We start from the raw sequence: 16,594 nt of genomic DNA, 5'->3' as shown, positions 1-16,594 counted from the left end.
AATATTCTTTATTTAGTCATGATTGCACAAAGAATTCGAATGAGAAAAATTAAGAAACAAATTTCAAGCCACAAATTGGGAAAAGTATGATTTCCTTTTTGAGTTTTGAAGAAATAGGATTTAAGAGTGAAATAGAAAAAGCAAAATCATCGAACCTCCCCGGAAAACCCTAGGATTCCGAGTCCATGGCGGAGACCACCGTCCACGGCGCCGTCCGCCGCGAATCCTCCGGCGACGACCGACGGAATCGCGCCAAACGAAACCGAACCCTTCCTCCCTTGAGCCCTGGGGATCTCATCACCGCCATGCCAGACGCCGTGATCCACCACATCTTCTCCTTTCTGCCGCTCAAAGACGTCGTGAAGACCAGCGCCCTCTCCAAGCGCTGGCATTCCGCTTGGACCACCACCGCCCACCTCGTCTTCGACGACGTCCTGCCTTGCAATCCCGACGACACCTACTCCCCGGACTTCCCGTCCCTCGTCGACAGCGTCCTGATCCGGTGCACCTCGCCCACGGTGAAGAGGTTCCACATCACCAACTTCGAGTACGACGAGGCCCTCCACCCCAAGCTCGACCTCTGGCTCCGCTTCGCGGAGGGGCGCCGTGTGGAGGATCTTCGCCTGGGTCTTGTCACCCGGCAGCTGCAGTTCTTCTATAGACCGCGGCCCTTCTTGTATTGCTTGAGTTGGTTGGTGCGCCTGGAACTCAGTTGCTGCTGTTTTTCGTTGGGTACTACTGTTAGGTGGCCTTGTCTCAAGGTCTTGTTGATGGAAGTCGTGGAGATGAGTGATGATAACCTCGAGGAAATTGTCAGCGGAAGTCCTGTTCTAGAGTCCCTTGAGTTGCACTATTGCTGGCGCTTGAAGAACATTGTAATAGATTCGACGAGTGTGAAAAAGTTAATATTCGCCAATGGCGGGTTCTCTGACTCGGAGCAAATTTGGGCCCCGCATCTGCTGTCGCTGCGGGTATCAGGGATTTGGGGTCTTGCTTCCGTGTTCAGACTCGACGACGTATCTTCTTTGGTGGAAGCCGAGTTAGATTTTGTTGTGTGTACTGACAAGAGCCGCGACTTGTTGAAGGAACTTCTTGAGAAGCTGCGCGGAGTTTCTACAATCACCATTGGCGGTTGGTGTTTGCAGGTACCAGCTCAGTATTTTTACTGCCCCTTTCTAAGACGGTACTCAGTGTTGAATGTTGTCTGTGATTAATGCCATCTAGTGCTGTATGGTCCCCCGGTTGAGTGACCTTCCAGCTTTCTGTGGCATTCTAGTCGTTTGTCAAGGGGAATCATTGTGAACAGGATGATTCAGAACTTTATGTTTGGAGTTATTACGTAAGAAAATATGGTGAACCTTGGATTTTCTTCCCTATGTTTAATTTCGAACAAATGGATCTGCGATCACTCAATTAGGGACAACGAATGCCACTAGATATTGCTAATTGTTACGGATGCTACTCAACATCAACACTGTCAGATGCTTGTTTTTCACAAGAAAAATGCATTAAGAGATTGTTTGAAAAGGTTGCATTTTCCCATTCGCTCTTTCAGTTTATAGAAAAAAAATACAATTATATGGAAAGATAACGAAGAGTAATGATTTGCTCAAAAAAACAAAAAACCAAGAGTAATGGACTTAGTCATCTTTGGTTGCCGGAATCGGGTCATGCTCTCTTGTCACACTAGGCTGATGGTCCATGATCATCTTATAGAGTATTCTTACAATATTTTACAATAGCAATGGATGGATTTTCTTGGAAGCTTCAGTTGATAACGAGGTTTGCTGTCTCATGTGACCAACTATTAGAATTTTCAGATCCTTAAAGTATTACAAGTTTTATGTAAATAGTCTTGATTCTTTAAGAGATTCACTTGTTCATTTCTACTTGTCAAAGGATATTGTATCTGGATGAACTGTAATTTTGTTATTCTTTATTCATGTTAAACAGGAACATAAATACTTACTAATTTTTCTATTTTGCTTGCTCAATGTGCTTAGGTTCTGTCCGCTTTGGAGATGGAAGGAGTGCCATGTCCATTGTCAAAATGTCAGAATCTGATACTACGCGCGCCAGTTACTCGATGGGAACTTCCCGGGATAGCATACATGCTACGAAGTTCACAGTGCCTGGAAAAATTAGTCATACACCTGACTCACTCTTGCCCATCGACGGTTTGTTACTTTTCTATATTATTTTCAGTTCGCTTCCTGTGCTGACTTCCTCTTTGCATGAATGAGTTAAAACTTTAGAAGAACATAAAAATGATCAATCTCAAACTCTTATTTGTTCCACCAATTGAAATTTGCCCATAACTGTCAGTCTACTCGACATTTGTCGAGGGCCGTTTTAAGCTGTTTTAGTTCAAGTCCTAAAGTAACTGCAGTGTTATACTGGAGATTCTTTTGCTGCCATGTAAGGTTAGGATCTTGAACTAATGAAATAGCGATGAGCGCCTAGAAAGAGAAGATGTTTTACTGTGTAGACTAGTTTAGGAGCTCAAATTGATGAAGACTCGATATAAAGTAAAACTGACTATTATCTGAGGTGGACAAACGAAAGTTGTTTGTTTGAAATTTTAGTGAGGCAACGAATTGCTTTTTGTGGATCCGCATCTAATGTGAAGCTTCTTTCTTAAATGGGGTATCCATGTGCAGTTTAAGCTTGACGAAGAATCTGTAGAACGTTTTAACGAAGATCTTTTGTCATGGAAGGGGAACTTTCAATGTTTGGCGAAACATCTCAAGAGGGTGGAGATCATCGGTTTTGCTGTTAGTTTGGGGTCGAAACATCTGCTCGCCCTGATTAAGTTTCTTCTTGGTGATGCACTTGCGCTGGAGAAGATGATTATTAAGGTTGATTTGCATGCACAAAGTGGACAAAAACGTCTTGAAGCTGCTGATCTTTCCAAACTACTTGGTGTGTGCCGAGATGTGCTCAGCTATCAAAGAGCTTCCCAAAATGCTGAAGTTATCTTCAATTATCCTTTGGAAGAGGTGTCCTTTTAAAGTTCTAAAAGCATATGAAGAAGATTCGGGTTTCTAAACTTGGATGAGCACTACTACACTGCTCATTCTTATTCACTCTCTTTTGACAGTAGACTTACAAGAACTACATGACAGTATTGGGTTTTTAACATGTACCTAATTTACACTTCTTTCAAGTTTAGTTTAGTTGTAAATATGAACCTTCTGAGGAAAGAGGTTAATAGTAGGTGTTTTTTTATTATGGACATATGAAAGGGTGGTTTGGTTAAGATATTGCTAAGCCTTTTCTTCTTTTTCAGGCAAAATAGAAAATCTGGGGCTATATCATGGATCTGCACTCTTGGAAGATTAAGAAAACGTCTTGATCATTATGATACGCATTTTATAAATCTTCTTGTATTTGTGCGTAACTGCATAGAAATCACTATTTAAAGATAAACTTGAAGTACTTTGCGACCCAAAAGAAGATAAACTTGAATCTTAACATTACCCTTTTTGGTGGTCACATTCGGTTCAGCATTTTGGAAACCAAATTGAAAGTGCGAGATCAAACCATAGTACATGCTTTAAATTTTTATTATCTATCATTAAGATTTGAAATAGCTTATATTTTTTTAAATAGAGTAGCTGAAACTTTTGCTATGAATAAATATGTGTCTATGAGGTTCATTTTCTTTATGAGAATAGTAATTTATTGTTTGAGCTATGCCATGTTTTTGTGAATTTGTAAGTTAATGAAATCAGAAACGAAGAGCACATTAAGAGATCAAAGATTTTACCTTTAGTTTGGGTCTGATTCGAAACATAATGTGCTTTTGCTTAATACAATTGGGGTCATATCATGGTAATACAAATTCTTCGGCGAACAACCAAATCGCACAGGATGAAGCCAATGTTCTCCTTCTTTTTCTCCTCCGAAATGAAGCGAGGAACCCTGACGGTTTCATTAGTGGCTTTACCAAACACCCTAATATGCATCCTCTCCAAGCGGTGGCTATCCACCTGGACCATTGCCACCTACCTCCTTTTCTTTGGTGGCTTCGTGTGCCGAGATGCTTGCACTTGCAAGATGATCAAAGCCTTCTCCGCCTTGGTAGAGGAGGTTTTGGCCCATGCGCCTCGCCCACGATGAAGAGGTTCTGGATCAGTGACATCTCTAGCGAGAAGCAAATCACCCCATCCATTCCCTCAAGTTCATAACTTCGGTGAAGATGAATTATGAGATTTGCGGCACGGCAGCATCATGTTTGTAGCAAATCTTATTAAGAGAGTTGAAATTGTTGATTGCGATGTCTATCATCATACTTTGAAGCACGGACACTTGTGCTAGAGAAGATGATCATCAAAGCTAGGTAATTGTAAAAAGACATCTTGCGATTTTGTAGAAAGGGATCATCTTGTGATTTTGTCAATGATGAGAGCTCCTGACAGCTTTTGTTAAGTAATTGTAAAAAGACACAATCATAGTTATTAGTACACTGACTTCTTTGCTTAACAAATGTTCTTTGTGAGTCATAATAACCGACAAAAATGGTTTATGTTAAGGAATTGTTCATCTTGCTCTTTTTGGAGTATAGCCTATGAATTGCAACCCTAATTTCCTTTCTCGGAGCCTTCATTAGAGAGGAAATGGGATTTGAGAACAAGGAAGAAAGATTTGCCCCTCTATAACCTCTTACGAGCTTAGCTATTACAGAATTCGAGCAATTGCATTGGTCATCGTGTTACTTTCGTATCATGACTTTTCAGTCGTCGCAAAAAAGGTATGCTATGTTGAGGTGATCAGTGCACAAATTAGAAGGACCAAAAGTATGTTATTTTTACTTTCCATTCTCGTTACCGCATTTTCTCTTCTTCTTCTTTCCCTTATCTGGTTTTACTCTCTCTCTCTCTCTCTCTCTCTCTCTCTCTCTCTCTCTTGCGTCTAGCAATTCATGTCGTCTCTTGTCTTGATATAATTATGTCGTATCAAATTTAGTCAAGATCATTGACCTGAACTTTCATCATTTCCTCTCTCCTTCTCTTTCAGATCGAATTGGTCATTATTCCAGCCAAATTAACCTTTTTGGGTCAAGGGAAAATTGCTTTGAATTGTACACAAGCCATCCCGAGATCAAGGCATGCAATTCTTTTTTTCTTTCTTGTGCTGAGTATCACCGTGCGCACACACGTCTATGTGAAACTAATATCGATCTAATAATATAATTTGCAAATTTATGAACTAATTTCAAGAAAGAAAAATGTTCATCATGCTGCTTCCTCATTTGGTTTTTTATTAAGTGTCAGGTTAAGAAATGCATGGGAAAAGCTCGTCATATATACTAAAAAAGGAATAAAGAAAAAAGGGTAGGTTGAGGAAGGAAAAACAAAGGATTATTGGAGATGGATTGTCACACCCCGAACCAAGGCCGTAGTGTTCGGTCTTAGGCCTGGTCGTGATTGCCTTTATTGTTTTGGGGATTTGTAACGTGACGTCCCGTTATTGTTTTCCTTAATTAAGCTCAAGCGGAAGCAACTAACAACAATAACGAGAACACAACATGAGCAAAGAAGCTTATCAAACAAGCACACGTAATTTACATGATAGACGATTATGTTACAAGCCCTTCTTTACATAGGCCTTTTTGGTTATTTATTTACACCCGGATCTCGTCCGGTGCTTCACATACTATCCGCTCACATAATATCTACATGGCTGGGTTATCCTAACTTCACTACCACCGTCCCTTCACAAAAAAACAAAAGCTAGCTTCTTCTCGAGCTTCTTCAACTAACTATCGTTCGCTTGCACTCCCGTTGGGCGTGCCATCACAAGCGGCCCCGGGTGGTCCACCAAAATCGACAAGGGATCCCAAAAGGTCTCCGTCGAACCACACGAACCATGCCTTGTAACGGTGGGGGGCTAGCTCTTCCGCACCCTCTTGGACCCAAACGATTGTACTACATTTACGATATGTGGTTTCGGTCTCAACATCAACAACATCTATCACTCGCACATGCATTTCAATCGGAAGACCAAAAACGAACCGAAGGTGGTAGGGCCATACCTATAAAATTGAAAATATAAGGAGTGAGTTACACAACTCAGTAAGTTAAATTCACTATATCTCGGCTAAGAAATAGCCTCGCATTAAACAAGAGAAATAACCGTTACTGTTGGCTTGTCGACGGTAGATCAATAGCAAATGCTTTTTACCTTGATTATGTACTAAACATGACATGTTCAACAAACAAGAAAATATCAAGCATGGTTTTCAATGTTGCATGCAAAGATCAACACACGGGATTCATTATTCATCAATCGAAATCCATCGGTTCCTCCGGTTTTCACTGGGCATCCGGCCTCCCTTGGGCATTGCCTCGAAATACATCGATGACGGCATTGTCGCGAAATCCATCGATAACGGTATCACCCCGAAATCTATCGGCGGCGGCAACGTCCCAAAATCCTTCGGTAATGGCCTTAGTCCCTCGTGTGATCATGCAACAAACATCAAACAATTCAGTTCTTATCTTGATAACATTAGTGTTGACACCTAAATTTTGATTAACCATTTAGTGATTAATTGCATAGAAAATTAGGGATTAAATTTTAACCCCTAAACAAAAATATTAAAATTGCATAGCATATAGTTAAGGTTCATATAGGTTAATTGCATTCCACATCGAACCAGCGGTGGCAAGTAAGTTGAAAATTCATCGTGTAAACCGAGCTCGGGCGCCGAACGAAATTCTGCTCATTCAGAGGATGGGGCAATGGGTCTTGGTTGTCTTATTTTGAGCTTAAGTTAGCCCATTGAGCTTAATTAGAGAAAAGCTCAAATTAATTGAACCCATTTAGAATTGAAATAAAATTAGATGATAAAGCCTAAGCTGAAACCCACTAGGATTAGAAAGCCCAGTCAATTAACCTAGGTATGCGATATAAATATGTCGTTATGCGTCATAATCAAGGGAGACTCATAATTTTCGGAGAACACAATTTCGGAGAGCAGGAGAGACACACGTAGATGAGAGAGAAGACAACAAAAGAGAGAGACTTAGCTGGATCCTCACAGTCTCATCCCCGAGCTCCCTCTCTGTCGTGCTTTCCACGTTGCACCGCCGTTGCTCGTCACTTGCTTCTGACGACGTTCACTGCTGTCGCTGTCTGGAAGCTCCTGTCCATGAAGTTACCAGAATACAGAGAGAGAACGACGTCCATCGGGGGAGCGTTAAGAAGGGGCAGCCACAATTTAGAGTGGGTGTCGTCTGTAGAAGATACAAGCGAGAGATTGAGGAACGTGTGCAGTGAAGGGGGCCCACTCTCCGTCAATTCTCATCTTCATACCTCAGTGTGATTCATGTAGAAGACCATCTCAAGCATTGACTTCACACACGGACGCACGTTCAACACATTGGAGTAGACTTGTGACGTCCGTTCCAGCAAACCGTGAGCCCAACCGTGACGAAGTTGCAGCCCCGGTTCACACCCTCACCGTCCACGACAACTCCAGCGGTTACGCCCCCAGTCAACCATCAATTGTCGGTATCGCCACTCGCGATCCATCGTGAGCCATCATCCACCGTCCCCAATTAATCCCAGGTGTTCCTTGTTGCTCGTGTGGCCGCGGCGTCCCTACACCAGCGCGGCTTGTGTCTTTGTTCTGCAGATTGACCGGAGCGCCACTACGTTATTGCTGCCATGCCCACCTTCGGTCACCATCCCGATCCGCAAGCCTCAGTTCAATCCAAGTTCGAATAGGAAATATCCGTCAAATTAGGTATGATCTATCCAATATTTTTTCAGAATATTTTAAATTCCTAGTTTAGGTGTTTTAAATATTCTGTGAATATTTGGTGGATTGCTAAATCTTAGGGATATTGTTTGCTCTATCCACAATATTCTAAAACACTCAAAATTAGGAATTATTCCTAATTTGGCAACGTATCTGGACGACTATCCGACCTTATCCATAAGGTACGATACGCGGCGATACGGAAAATCGTTATCTTATCCATAATCACTTGGATACGATAATAGATTTTATTCGCTTTCCAAATTCGAATAATTAGTTTTCCGTCGATATCTATAACCCTATAGATATGACTGTTAATTTGATTTCTTTTCCTAATTCAAATTTGATAAGAAAAATCTTGCGGATTGCGTGGATTGTTTGAATGCGGTTGTTATCTTTGTTTGATTGTTTTTTTTAAATAAAGAAAATAAAAAATATGTTAGTTAGGATTTAAATTAGAGGTTTTGCATGTTTAGGAAACCCTAAATGTATCTAGAAGATAGAATAATTATTTAATTTAAATTAGGACTTGAGATAATTTATTTCCTAGTTTAAATTAGGTGTTATTCTAATCCTAATAGATTATTTAGGTTATTTTAAGATTCCGAATTTCCATGAAAATCCCAAAAAGAATGAGTTACTTTAGGATAGATTAGGATCGATTGCATTCTTAACTTGAGTAACTTTTAATTTCGAATTTTAATAAAAAAATATCAAAAAAAAAAAGAAGTTGTTAAATTGCATGTTATTTTAGGCATTTTTTTTATTCCGAATTTCATTGGAAAAGTACCAAAAATAAATCATTTGTCCGTCATTAGAATTAGATCACGTCGACGCATGACATATAGTTCGCATGCTAGGTTGCATTAATCGCATGTCATTTTTGCACGTCATTGCATATAGGTTAGTTTGCATTTTAATAAAGCGCAAACCCTAAAGAACACCTTGAGTGCCTTGCTTTGTTAATTAGAAATCATATTAGGATTGTCTGTATGATTTTCTACTAACAATGCAGATGCTTGCGTTGCATTAAGGTACGTCATTCTCCTAATCTTGTAATCTATTTATTGCTTTCTTGGGTGTTAAATTGGTGGTTTGCGCACCCGTATAAACACCTCACATGTTAGTGATTAGGTAATAAAATGGATTCAGACTGCCTGCATAGACATTTTTTTTAAAAGAAAAGGTACCGAAAGGGCATTAGACTAGATCTAGCGTAATCAAATCCCCGAGCATAGAATCTCTAGTTTGTAGGAATAAAACATATCTCCCTATGTTTTATTTAGGTTTCTAATCGACCTACCACAAATAGATTAGTGGCGACTCCAAGCATGAAAAACTTTTGCATGTTAAAAAAAACTTAAACCCTGAGTTGCGAATTGGTAGGGTTTGGGAGGGCCCGAGTTAAGCAGACTTAATAATCCATTAGCCTGAGAAATTTAGGTCGCGACAATTAGCCCCTGCGATCGTGCGATACTTGTGTGATTCATGCTCTATAGGGCGAATTGCCTAACATGAGGGGCGCGGTCGAAGGCACGTGGCTCGGTCTTCCATGCCGATGGTCGGCTTGGAGCCGGATTTGGCCCGGGTCTACATGCCTCAATAAAAACCCGCACCAAGCCAAGCTCGTCCTATGCTGCCACAACATGAGTACGAGACTATACGACACCTCGTTTCGTGACCCGTACGTGCCTTGACTCACGACCATGTTGTACAATGACAAGCACACAACAAGCATCAAACAAGATTACCACTCGAGTCCAAACGCGCAACACTACGTCCTAACCCAAAGTATAGGGAATTCACTTGCTACACGGGCTATCCTAGGGTGTTTGGTGATGGTGTAGCGGGTGAGAGGGAGTGACCGGGAGTGATGTTGGGACAATGACTGAGAGAGAGAGTGCGTGGCCGAGAAAAGGGAAGGAGACCGAGGGGAAGAGAAGCTGGCCGAGAGAGAAGGGGGAGAGAGTGGGCTGTTCAGTTTGAGGAAAGAGGAGAATGAATTGGTAATCTTCCTATTTATAGGCCAAGCTCTCATGATTATCATGCCAAATGGTCCAATAGTACTCATTCATGTGGCATCTAATAATAGAGGCAGTCTTGTGGAAATCTTTTCCAAATCTTTAGACCTAATAATTGGATGGTCTAAATGATCACCAAGTGTCCTATTAGGGTCATTATGCCCTAACTTAGGGTATATGAGTCACCTAAGGCATAAATTTTTTAGTGGACACATAAGCCTCTAATAATGGTCTCTTAATAATTGTTCTTATCTTGGCCTCCATTATTGTTCTCCAATCTAGGGGGCGCGTGATACTCTCTAGATCATGCAAGATCACTCAAGATTCTCAATTAATGAAGATCTTGCAAGATAACATCTTCCTAATTCTAATAATTGGTTCAATGTTGACTTAGTCAAAATTGGCTTATTGCTCCCCAAGCTTGGCCGAATCTTACTTGTTCTTGACACTTAATAATCCACTAAGGACAATTCGCCTATGGTCTGCCCCTTCATTAAGGATAATCTTCAATCATGGTACTAAGCAAAATGACTAAGTGAATGGGGAATTTCAGGGTTTAATCCGATTGACCAATTCATTCGAATTAAGATTTGGTGTAGGAATACCTCCCAATATGACCAAATATAACCAAGCAAAATTCCAAGTCCAATTGTGCAAGTTCAGGCCAGTCGGACTGACCAGGCGCGTGGCTTGTGCGGTAAGGTTTGACCGGGCACGGGGCCTGAAACACGGGCACGGGGCCAAGCCACACGGGCACGGGGCCAGGTCACACGTGCACGGGGCCGGGCACATGGCCAAGTGCACGGGCACGATGCCGGGCTACACAAGCGGTGTGCCGAGCACAATGCTGGGTCATACGAACGAGAGACCGGTTCATGGACCAAACACGTGCATTGGCTCGTGAATGGGCACAATGCATGACTTATGGCCAAGTTCATTAGACACGAAACTAGGTCAAAGCCAGATCTGACGGGCACGATCCTTGGCACAAGGATCAGGCACAATAACTGGCATAAGGCTGGGCACAAGGCCAGTCCGTGGCCTAGCTGACGGGCACAATGGCTGATCATGTCCAGGTATAAGGCTTGACTGGCGCGGCGGGCATAAAGCCTGGTTCGTGACCAAGCCACTAGGCTCATGGCTTGGCACATGGCTCGTCCATGGCCTATCCGACTTAACACGATGATCATGACCGATTCGAGACCGGTCCACATTCGAGTATGAACGATCCATGGTTGACCCTTGGTTGTCATGTAACCTTGTGAAATCCAATACCACGGGATTAATTTATGGTCATCCGAGACCGATGCATGGCCGTGCGGAATCACCCGCGACCAACACATGCTGACATGTCACTGATCCATGGTCGTCCCGGACCTTCCCACTAACAATCCTTATGGTTGAAGGGTTAATCCACAGTCGTATCACTCTAATCGATTTGCATGATTAGAGAGTCATTCCATTGTTGATCCCATGGCCAATCCATGAACAATCTTTCGATCGAACCATAACTAACCCTTAGTACACTCATTCCGACTATGTTATCCATTCCATTACTGACCCTCGGATCAAACTGCTTGTTCATTCTATTATCATTTACCTTTGGTCATGTAAAACCAAATTCGGGGATGTCACATGGATGACGTGATTGAATTTGCTTATGCACCTTGGTCATGGAATATTTGATATAGTACTAGTAAAGATGAACTGCTAGTGATCCTTTTGTAATTAACTCCATTTGTGCAAAACTATGGACCCAATAAGCAATTTTAGACTAGTATCAAGGTGCGGTATGTCTACACTTCTCATCATATAAGAATTAATATTGCTACTCACTTTATATAATGAGATAAACGATAGTACTTATCATTTCACGATTGAAATTGCTAGGAAAAAAGTCACAAAAAATTCAAAACTATGCTCACTGTGACACATTTATCTTAATATTTTTTCTGTTATTAAAAATTTCAAACATGTACCCATATGACACTTTTACTCTTTGTCAACGTTATGTCAATGAGTATCGTTAAAAATCTGACTATATGGACGTCGGAAAAAAAACGGTGTTGACATGGCGTCATGCGGCATAAGTGAAATAAGAATGACGTTATTTTGATTGAAAAATCATCTGACGGAACCTTAACGGATAAATGTGTCACATAGGTACAAGTTTGAGACTTTTATTTCATAAGAAAAAATTTATGGTAAATGTGCCACAGTAGACATAGATTGGGGTTTTGGATGTTACAAAAAGAGTTCAAGGTAAATTGACACAGTGGGCATAAGTTGAGATTTTTTGTGGCTGTTTCTCAAATTACTAAACCATGTGATCCGGTCATATGGTTTTTCTTGCATAAAGATGATTATCAAAGATTGAAGAGTAATGTGCATATGGGTCCAATCAATTTTTGATAATGCACTAAAATCCAAACCAACATAGAGCAAAAATTTGTCGAATCAGATCCTTTAGTGAAATTATCGTAATTAAGCCGGATGGAACAAACCGATTTTGTTCGCAAAGTCAATTATTTGAACGATCGACAAACAAGCCGTACCAAAATAAGCATTAGCTCAAGCTCTATTCAATCGAAATGCATCAAATTGGATTTAAACTCAAATCAACTCAAATTTTTTTTAATTCAAATGAACACGAAATTGGAAAGGAAGAAATGGAATTTGACAAAAAAAAACAAGAGAAACAGAAAGGCACATATTCTCTCGAGCAGAAAGCATCACACAACAAATATCAAATACCACTAACTAAATAAATGTTAACTTTCTGACCAAAATAAAAATAAAAACAAAGGTTAACTTGTTTAATTAAACGTTTCTACGGACGTAATAAAATCGCTGAAAGGTTCAAATTCGTGACTTCATGTTTAATTATGTGTTTAAACATGTTCATCAATTCATGTCATAGTATTGATTAAGCTTCGATTGAGCACGCTCACCTTGGTGCCATTTAAACACATTACGTTTTCTGAATAAAAAAAAAAACACATTACGCCTCAGTTGGAGGCGACCGGACTCCAAAGTATGTTCGGAGGTAGAGGGGGGCCAAGTGGCAGCGGCGATGGCTATGGCGGAGTTGACAGAGGAAAGAGAGTTAGGAACATTGGAAATCAGAAATATTTTATCCTAAAAGTTGACGAACCTGCATTTCTATAAGGAAAAAATAAATATTGAGTAGGTTATGACATCACGTAAATTTTGTATGAATTACTTAATATTTTTTCTCTAAACTCGAGTTTAATTTCGATCTTCTTCTTTTTTTTTTCACATTGGGATCGTCTAATTTGTTTTTGCAGCGAATTATGGAGTAAACAAATTATATGTTTCCATAAAAAACTCCAAAGACAAAAAAGAAAAAAAAAAAGAACAAAAACTCTTATAAATTTTCATTGTTCTTCACCTTTACCTTGCTCGATGCTCGGCTATGTAAAAAGATGCAGACAAGGAAAAACCCTTCGGAAACTCGGCCGGAAAATCCGCGGAAACCCTAGGATTTCGATTCCACGGCGGAGGCCTCCGTCCACCGCGCCATCCACCGCGAATATTCCGGCGAACGGCGGAATCGCGCCAAACGAAACCGACCTCCTCCTCATTTGCAGCGGCGACGCAGAAGCCCTAGCGATCTCATCATGGCGGAGACCTCCGTCCGCCGCGAATCCTCCGGCGGGAACCGGGGGAATCGCGCCAAAGGAAGCCGACCTCCTCCTCCTCCTCCTCCTATGAGCCCTAGGGATCTCATCAGCGACTTGCCAGACGCCGTGATCCACCACATCTTCTCCTTCCTGTCCCTGAGAGACGTCGTGAAGACCGGCGTCCTCTCCAAGCGCTGGCGGTCCACCTGGACCACCACCGCCCAACTTGTCTTCGACGAGGCCTACTCCTCGGACTTCCCGTCCCTTGTCGACAGCGTCCTGATCCGGTGCACCTCGCCCGCGGTGAAGAGGTTCCACATCATCCGCTTCACGTACGACAAGCTCCTCCGCTCCAAGCTCGACCTCTGGCTCCGCTTCGCGGAGGAGCGCCGCGTGGAGGATCTTCGCCTATGTCTTCATCAGCCGAAGGTTCATTATAAACTGCCGCGGTTCTTGTATTGCTTGAGTCGGTTGGTGCGCCTGGAAGTCAGGGGCTGCTGTTTTTCGTTGGGTACTGCTGTCAGGTGGCCTTGTCTTAAGGTCTTGTCGATAAGATATGCGGAGATGAGTGATGATATCCTGGAGGGAATTGTCAGGGGAAGTCCTGTTCTAGAGTCCCTTGAGTTGCACAATTGCAGGAGCATCAAGAACATTGTTATAGATTCGACAAGTGTGAAAGAGTTAATACTCGATAATGGCTGGTTGTCTAACTTTGAGAAAATTTGGGCCCCGCATTTGCTGTCGCTACGGGTACTGGGGGTTTGGCGTCTTCATTCCGTGTTCAGACTTGACGACGTATCTTCTTTGGTGGAAGCCGAGTTAGATTTTTCTGTGTCTGGTGACGGGATAGGGCACGACTTGTTAAAGGAACTTCTTGAGAAGCTGTGCGGAGTTTCTACAATCACCATTGGTGGTTGGTGTTTGCAGGTACCAGCACAGTATTTTTGCCCTTTATAAGGCGTACTCGTGTTGAATGGTGTCCGTGATTGGCACCATTTAGTGCTGTATATTGCCCTGGGTTGGGAGACCTCAGCTCCCTGTGGCATTCTAGTCTTTCGTCTAGGGGAATCATTGTGTTTAATTTCGAATAAATGGATCTGTGATTGCTCAATTAGGGACAACGAATGCCACTAGATATTTCTATTTATTATGGATGCTACTCAACACAACACTGATAGATGCTTGGTTTTCACAAGATAAATGCATGTAGAGATTATTTGAAAAGGTTGCATTTTCCATTCGCTCTTTCAGTTTATAGAAAAAATACAATTATCTGGAAAGATGACGAAGGGTAATGGACCTAGTCATCTTAGGTTGCTAGAACTGGGTCATGCTCTCTCGTCACACTAGGCTGATGTCCCATAATCATCTTACAGAGTATTCTTACAATATTTTAGAATGGCAATGGATGGATTTTCTCGGAAACTTCAGTTGATAACGAGGTTTGCTGTCTCGTATGACCAACTACTAGAATTTTCCCATCCTTCAAGTATCACAAGTTTTATGTAAATAGATTCTTAAAGAGATTCACTTGTTCATCTCTACTTGGAGTATCCTTATCGGTCTTTTCCTGGCTGGGAGACAGTGTCAAAGGATATTGTATCTGGATGAACTGTAATTTTGTTATTCTTTATTCATGTCCAACAGGAACAGTAATATTAATTAATTTTTCTATTTTGCTTGCTCAATGTGCTTAGGTTCTGTCCACTTTGGAGATGGAAGGAGTGTCATCTCCATTGTCAAAATGTCAGAATCTGATACTACGCACGCCAGTTGGTCAATGTGAACTTCTCGGGATAGCATACATCCTACGAAGTTCACAGTGCCTGGAAAAATTAGTCATACACCTGACTCGCTCTTGCGTATCTAAGGTTTGTTACTTTTCTATAGTATTTTCAGTTCGCTTCTTGTGCTGACTTCCTCTTTGCATGAATGAGTTAAAACTTTAGAAGCACATAAAGATGATCAATCTCAAACTCTTATTTGTTCCGGCAATTCAAATTTGCCCAGGACTCTCAGTCTACTCGACATTTGTGCTGGGCTGTTTAAGCTGTATTAGTTCATGTCCTAAAGTAACTGCAGTGTTACACTGGAGATTCTTTTGCTGCCATGTAAGGTTGGGGTCTTGAACTAATGAATTAGTGATGAGCCACCTAGAAAGAGAAGATGTTTTACTGTGTGGACGAGGTTAGAGCTCAAATTGATGAAGACTCGATATAAAGTAAAATCTGAGGTGGACAAATGAAAGTTGTTAGTTTGAAATTTTTGTGAGGCAACGAATTCTTTTTTCTGTGGATCCGCATCTAATATGAAGTTTCTTTCTTAAATGGGGCATCTATTTGCAGCTTAAGCTCGATGAAGAATCTATACAACGTTTCAACTTTCACGAAGATCTTTTGTGTTCACGGAAGGGGAACTTTCAATGTTTGGCGAAACATCTCAAGAGTGTGGAGATCATCGATTTTGCTTGTGGTTTTGAGTCGAAACATCTGCTCGCCCTGATTAAGTTTCTCGTTGGTGATGCACTCGCTCTGGAGAAGATGATTATCAAGGCTAATTTGCGTGCACAACATGTACAAAAACTTGTTCGAGTTGCTGATATTTGTCAACTACATGGTGTGAGCCGAAATGTGCTCAGCTATCGAAGAGCTTCCCAAAATGCCGAAGTTATCTTCGATTATCCTTTGGAAGAGGTGTCCTTTGAAAAACATCTGAGGAAGATCTTGAATTCTAAACGTGGATGAGCACTACCCTGCTCATTCTTATTAACTCTCTCTTGACAGTAGAGTTACATGAACTGTACGACAGTATTGGGTTTTTAACATGTACCTAATTTGCACTTATTTCAAGTTTAGTTTAGCTGTAAATGTGAAACCCCTCAGGAAAGAGGTTAGTAGTAGGTGTTTTGGATTATGGACATATGAAAGGGCATTTTGGTCAGGATACTGCTCAGCTTCCTTTCTTTTTCAGGCAAAGTAGAAAATTTAGGGGTATATCAGTTATCTGCACGATTAAGGAAACGACCTGATCATTATGATATGCATTTTGGAAATCTTCTTGTATTTGTGTGTAACTGCATAGAGATCATTACAATTTGATTTCAAAGACAAACTTGAAGTACTTCTTTGCTGCCCAAAAGAAGATAAACTCTAATTTTGACA

At 41.3% G+C, this 16,594-nt stretch overlaps 1 protein-coding gene across 4 annotated transcripts; it reads left to right on the top strand.

Moving 5' to 3' along the window:
• The first annotated feature begins 123 nt into the window (after positions 1-123).
• LOC115664178 (F-box protein At5g03100-like) lies at positions 124-16,373 on the top strand. Of its 4 annotated transcripts, XM_056304007.1 has the most exons (4): positions 139-578; positions 13,797-14,360; positions 15,131-15,304; positions 15,779-16,373. In XM_056304007.1, the coding sequence occupies exons 1-4, from the start codon at positions 186-188 to the stop codon at positions 16,175-16,177; spliced, it is 1,530 nt and encodes a 509-aa protein (XP_056159982.1). In that variant the 5' UTR covers positions 139-185; the 3' UTR covers positions 16,178-16,373. The 4 variants fall into 4 exon arrangements, with proteins under 4 accessions (XP_030441978.2, XP_056159981.1, XP_056159982.1 ...); XM_030586118.2 differs by lacking the exons at positions 13,797-14,360; positions 15,131-15,304; positions 15,779-16,373 and adding exons at positions 2,004-2,177; positions 2,661-3,160 and having other exon boundaries at positions 124-1,145; XM_056304006.1 differs by lacking the exon at positions 13,797-14,360 and having other exon boundaries at positions 132-1,145.
• The last annotated feature ends 221 nt before the right edge of the window (positions 16,374-16,594 follow it).

The sequence above is a fragment of the Syzygium oleosum genome, unplaced genomic scaffold, assembly GCF_021117445.2.
Source record: "Syzygium oleosum isolate NSW1041296 unplaced genomic scaffold, Sole_v2.1 Sole_v2.30, whole genome shotgun sequence".
Lineage (NCBI taxonomy): Eukaryota > Viridiplantae > Streptophyta > Magnoliopsida > Myrtales > Myrtaceae > Syzygium > Syzygium oleosum.
Note: the sequence above shows the minus strand (reverse complement) of the source record. Positions and strands in the feature narration are given on the sequence as shown.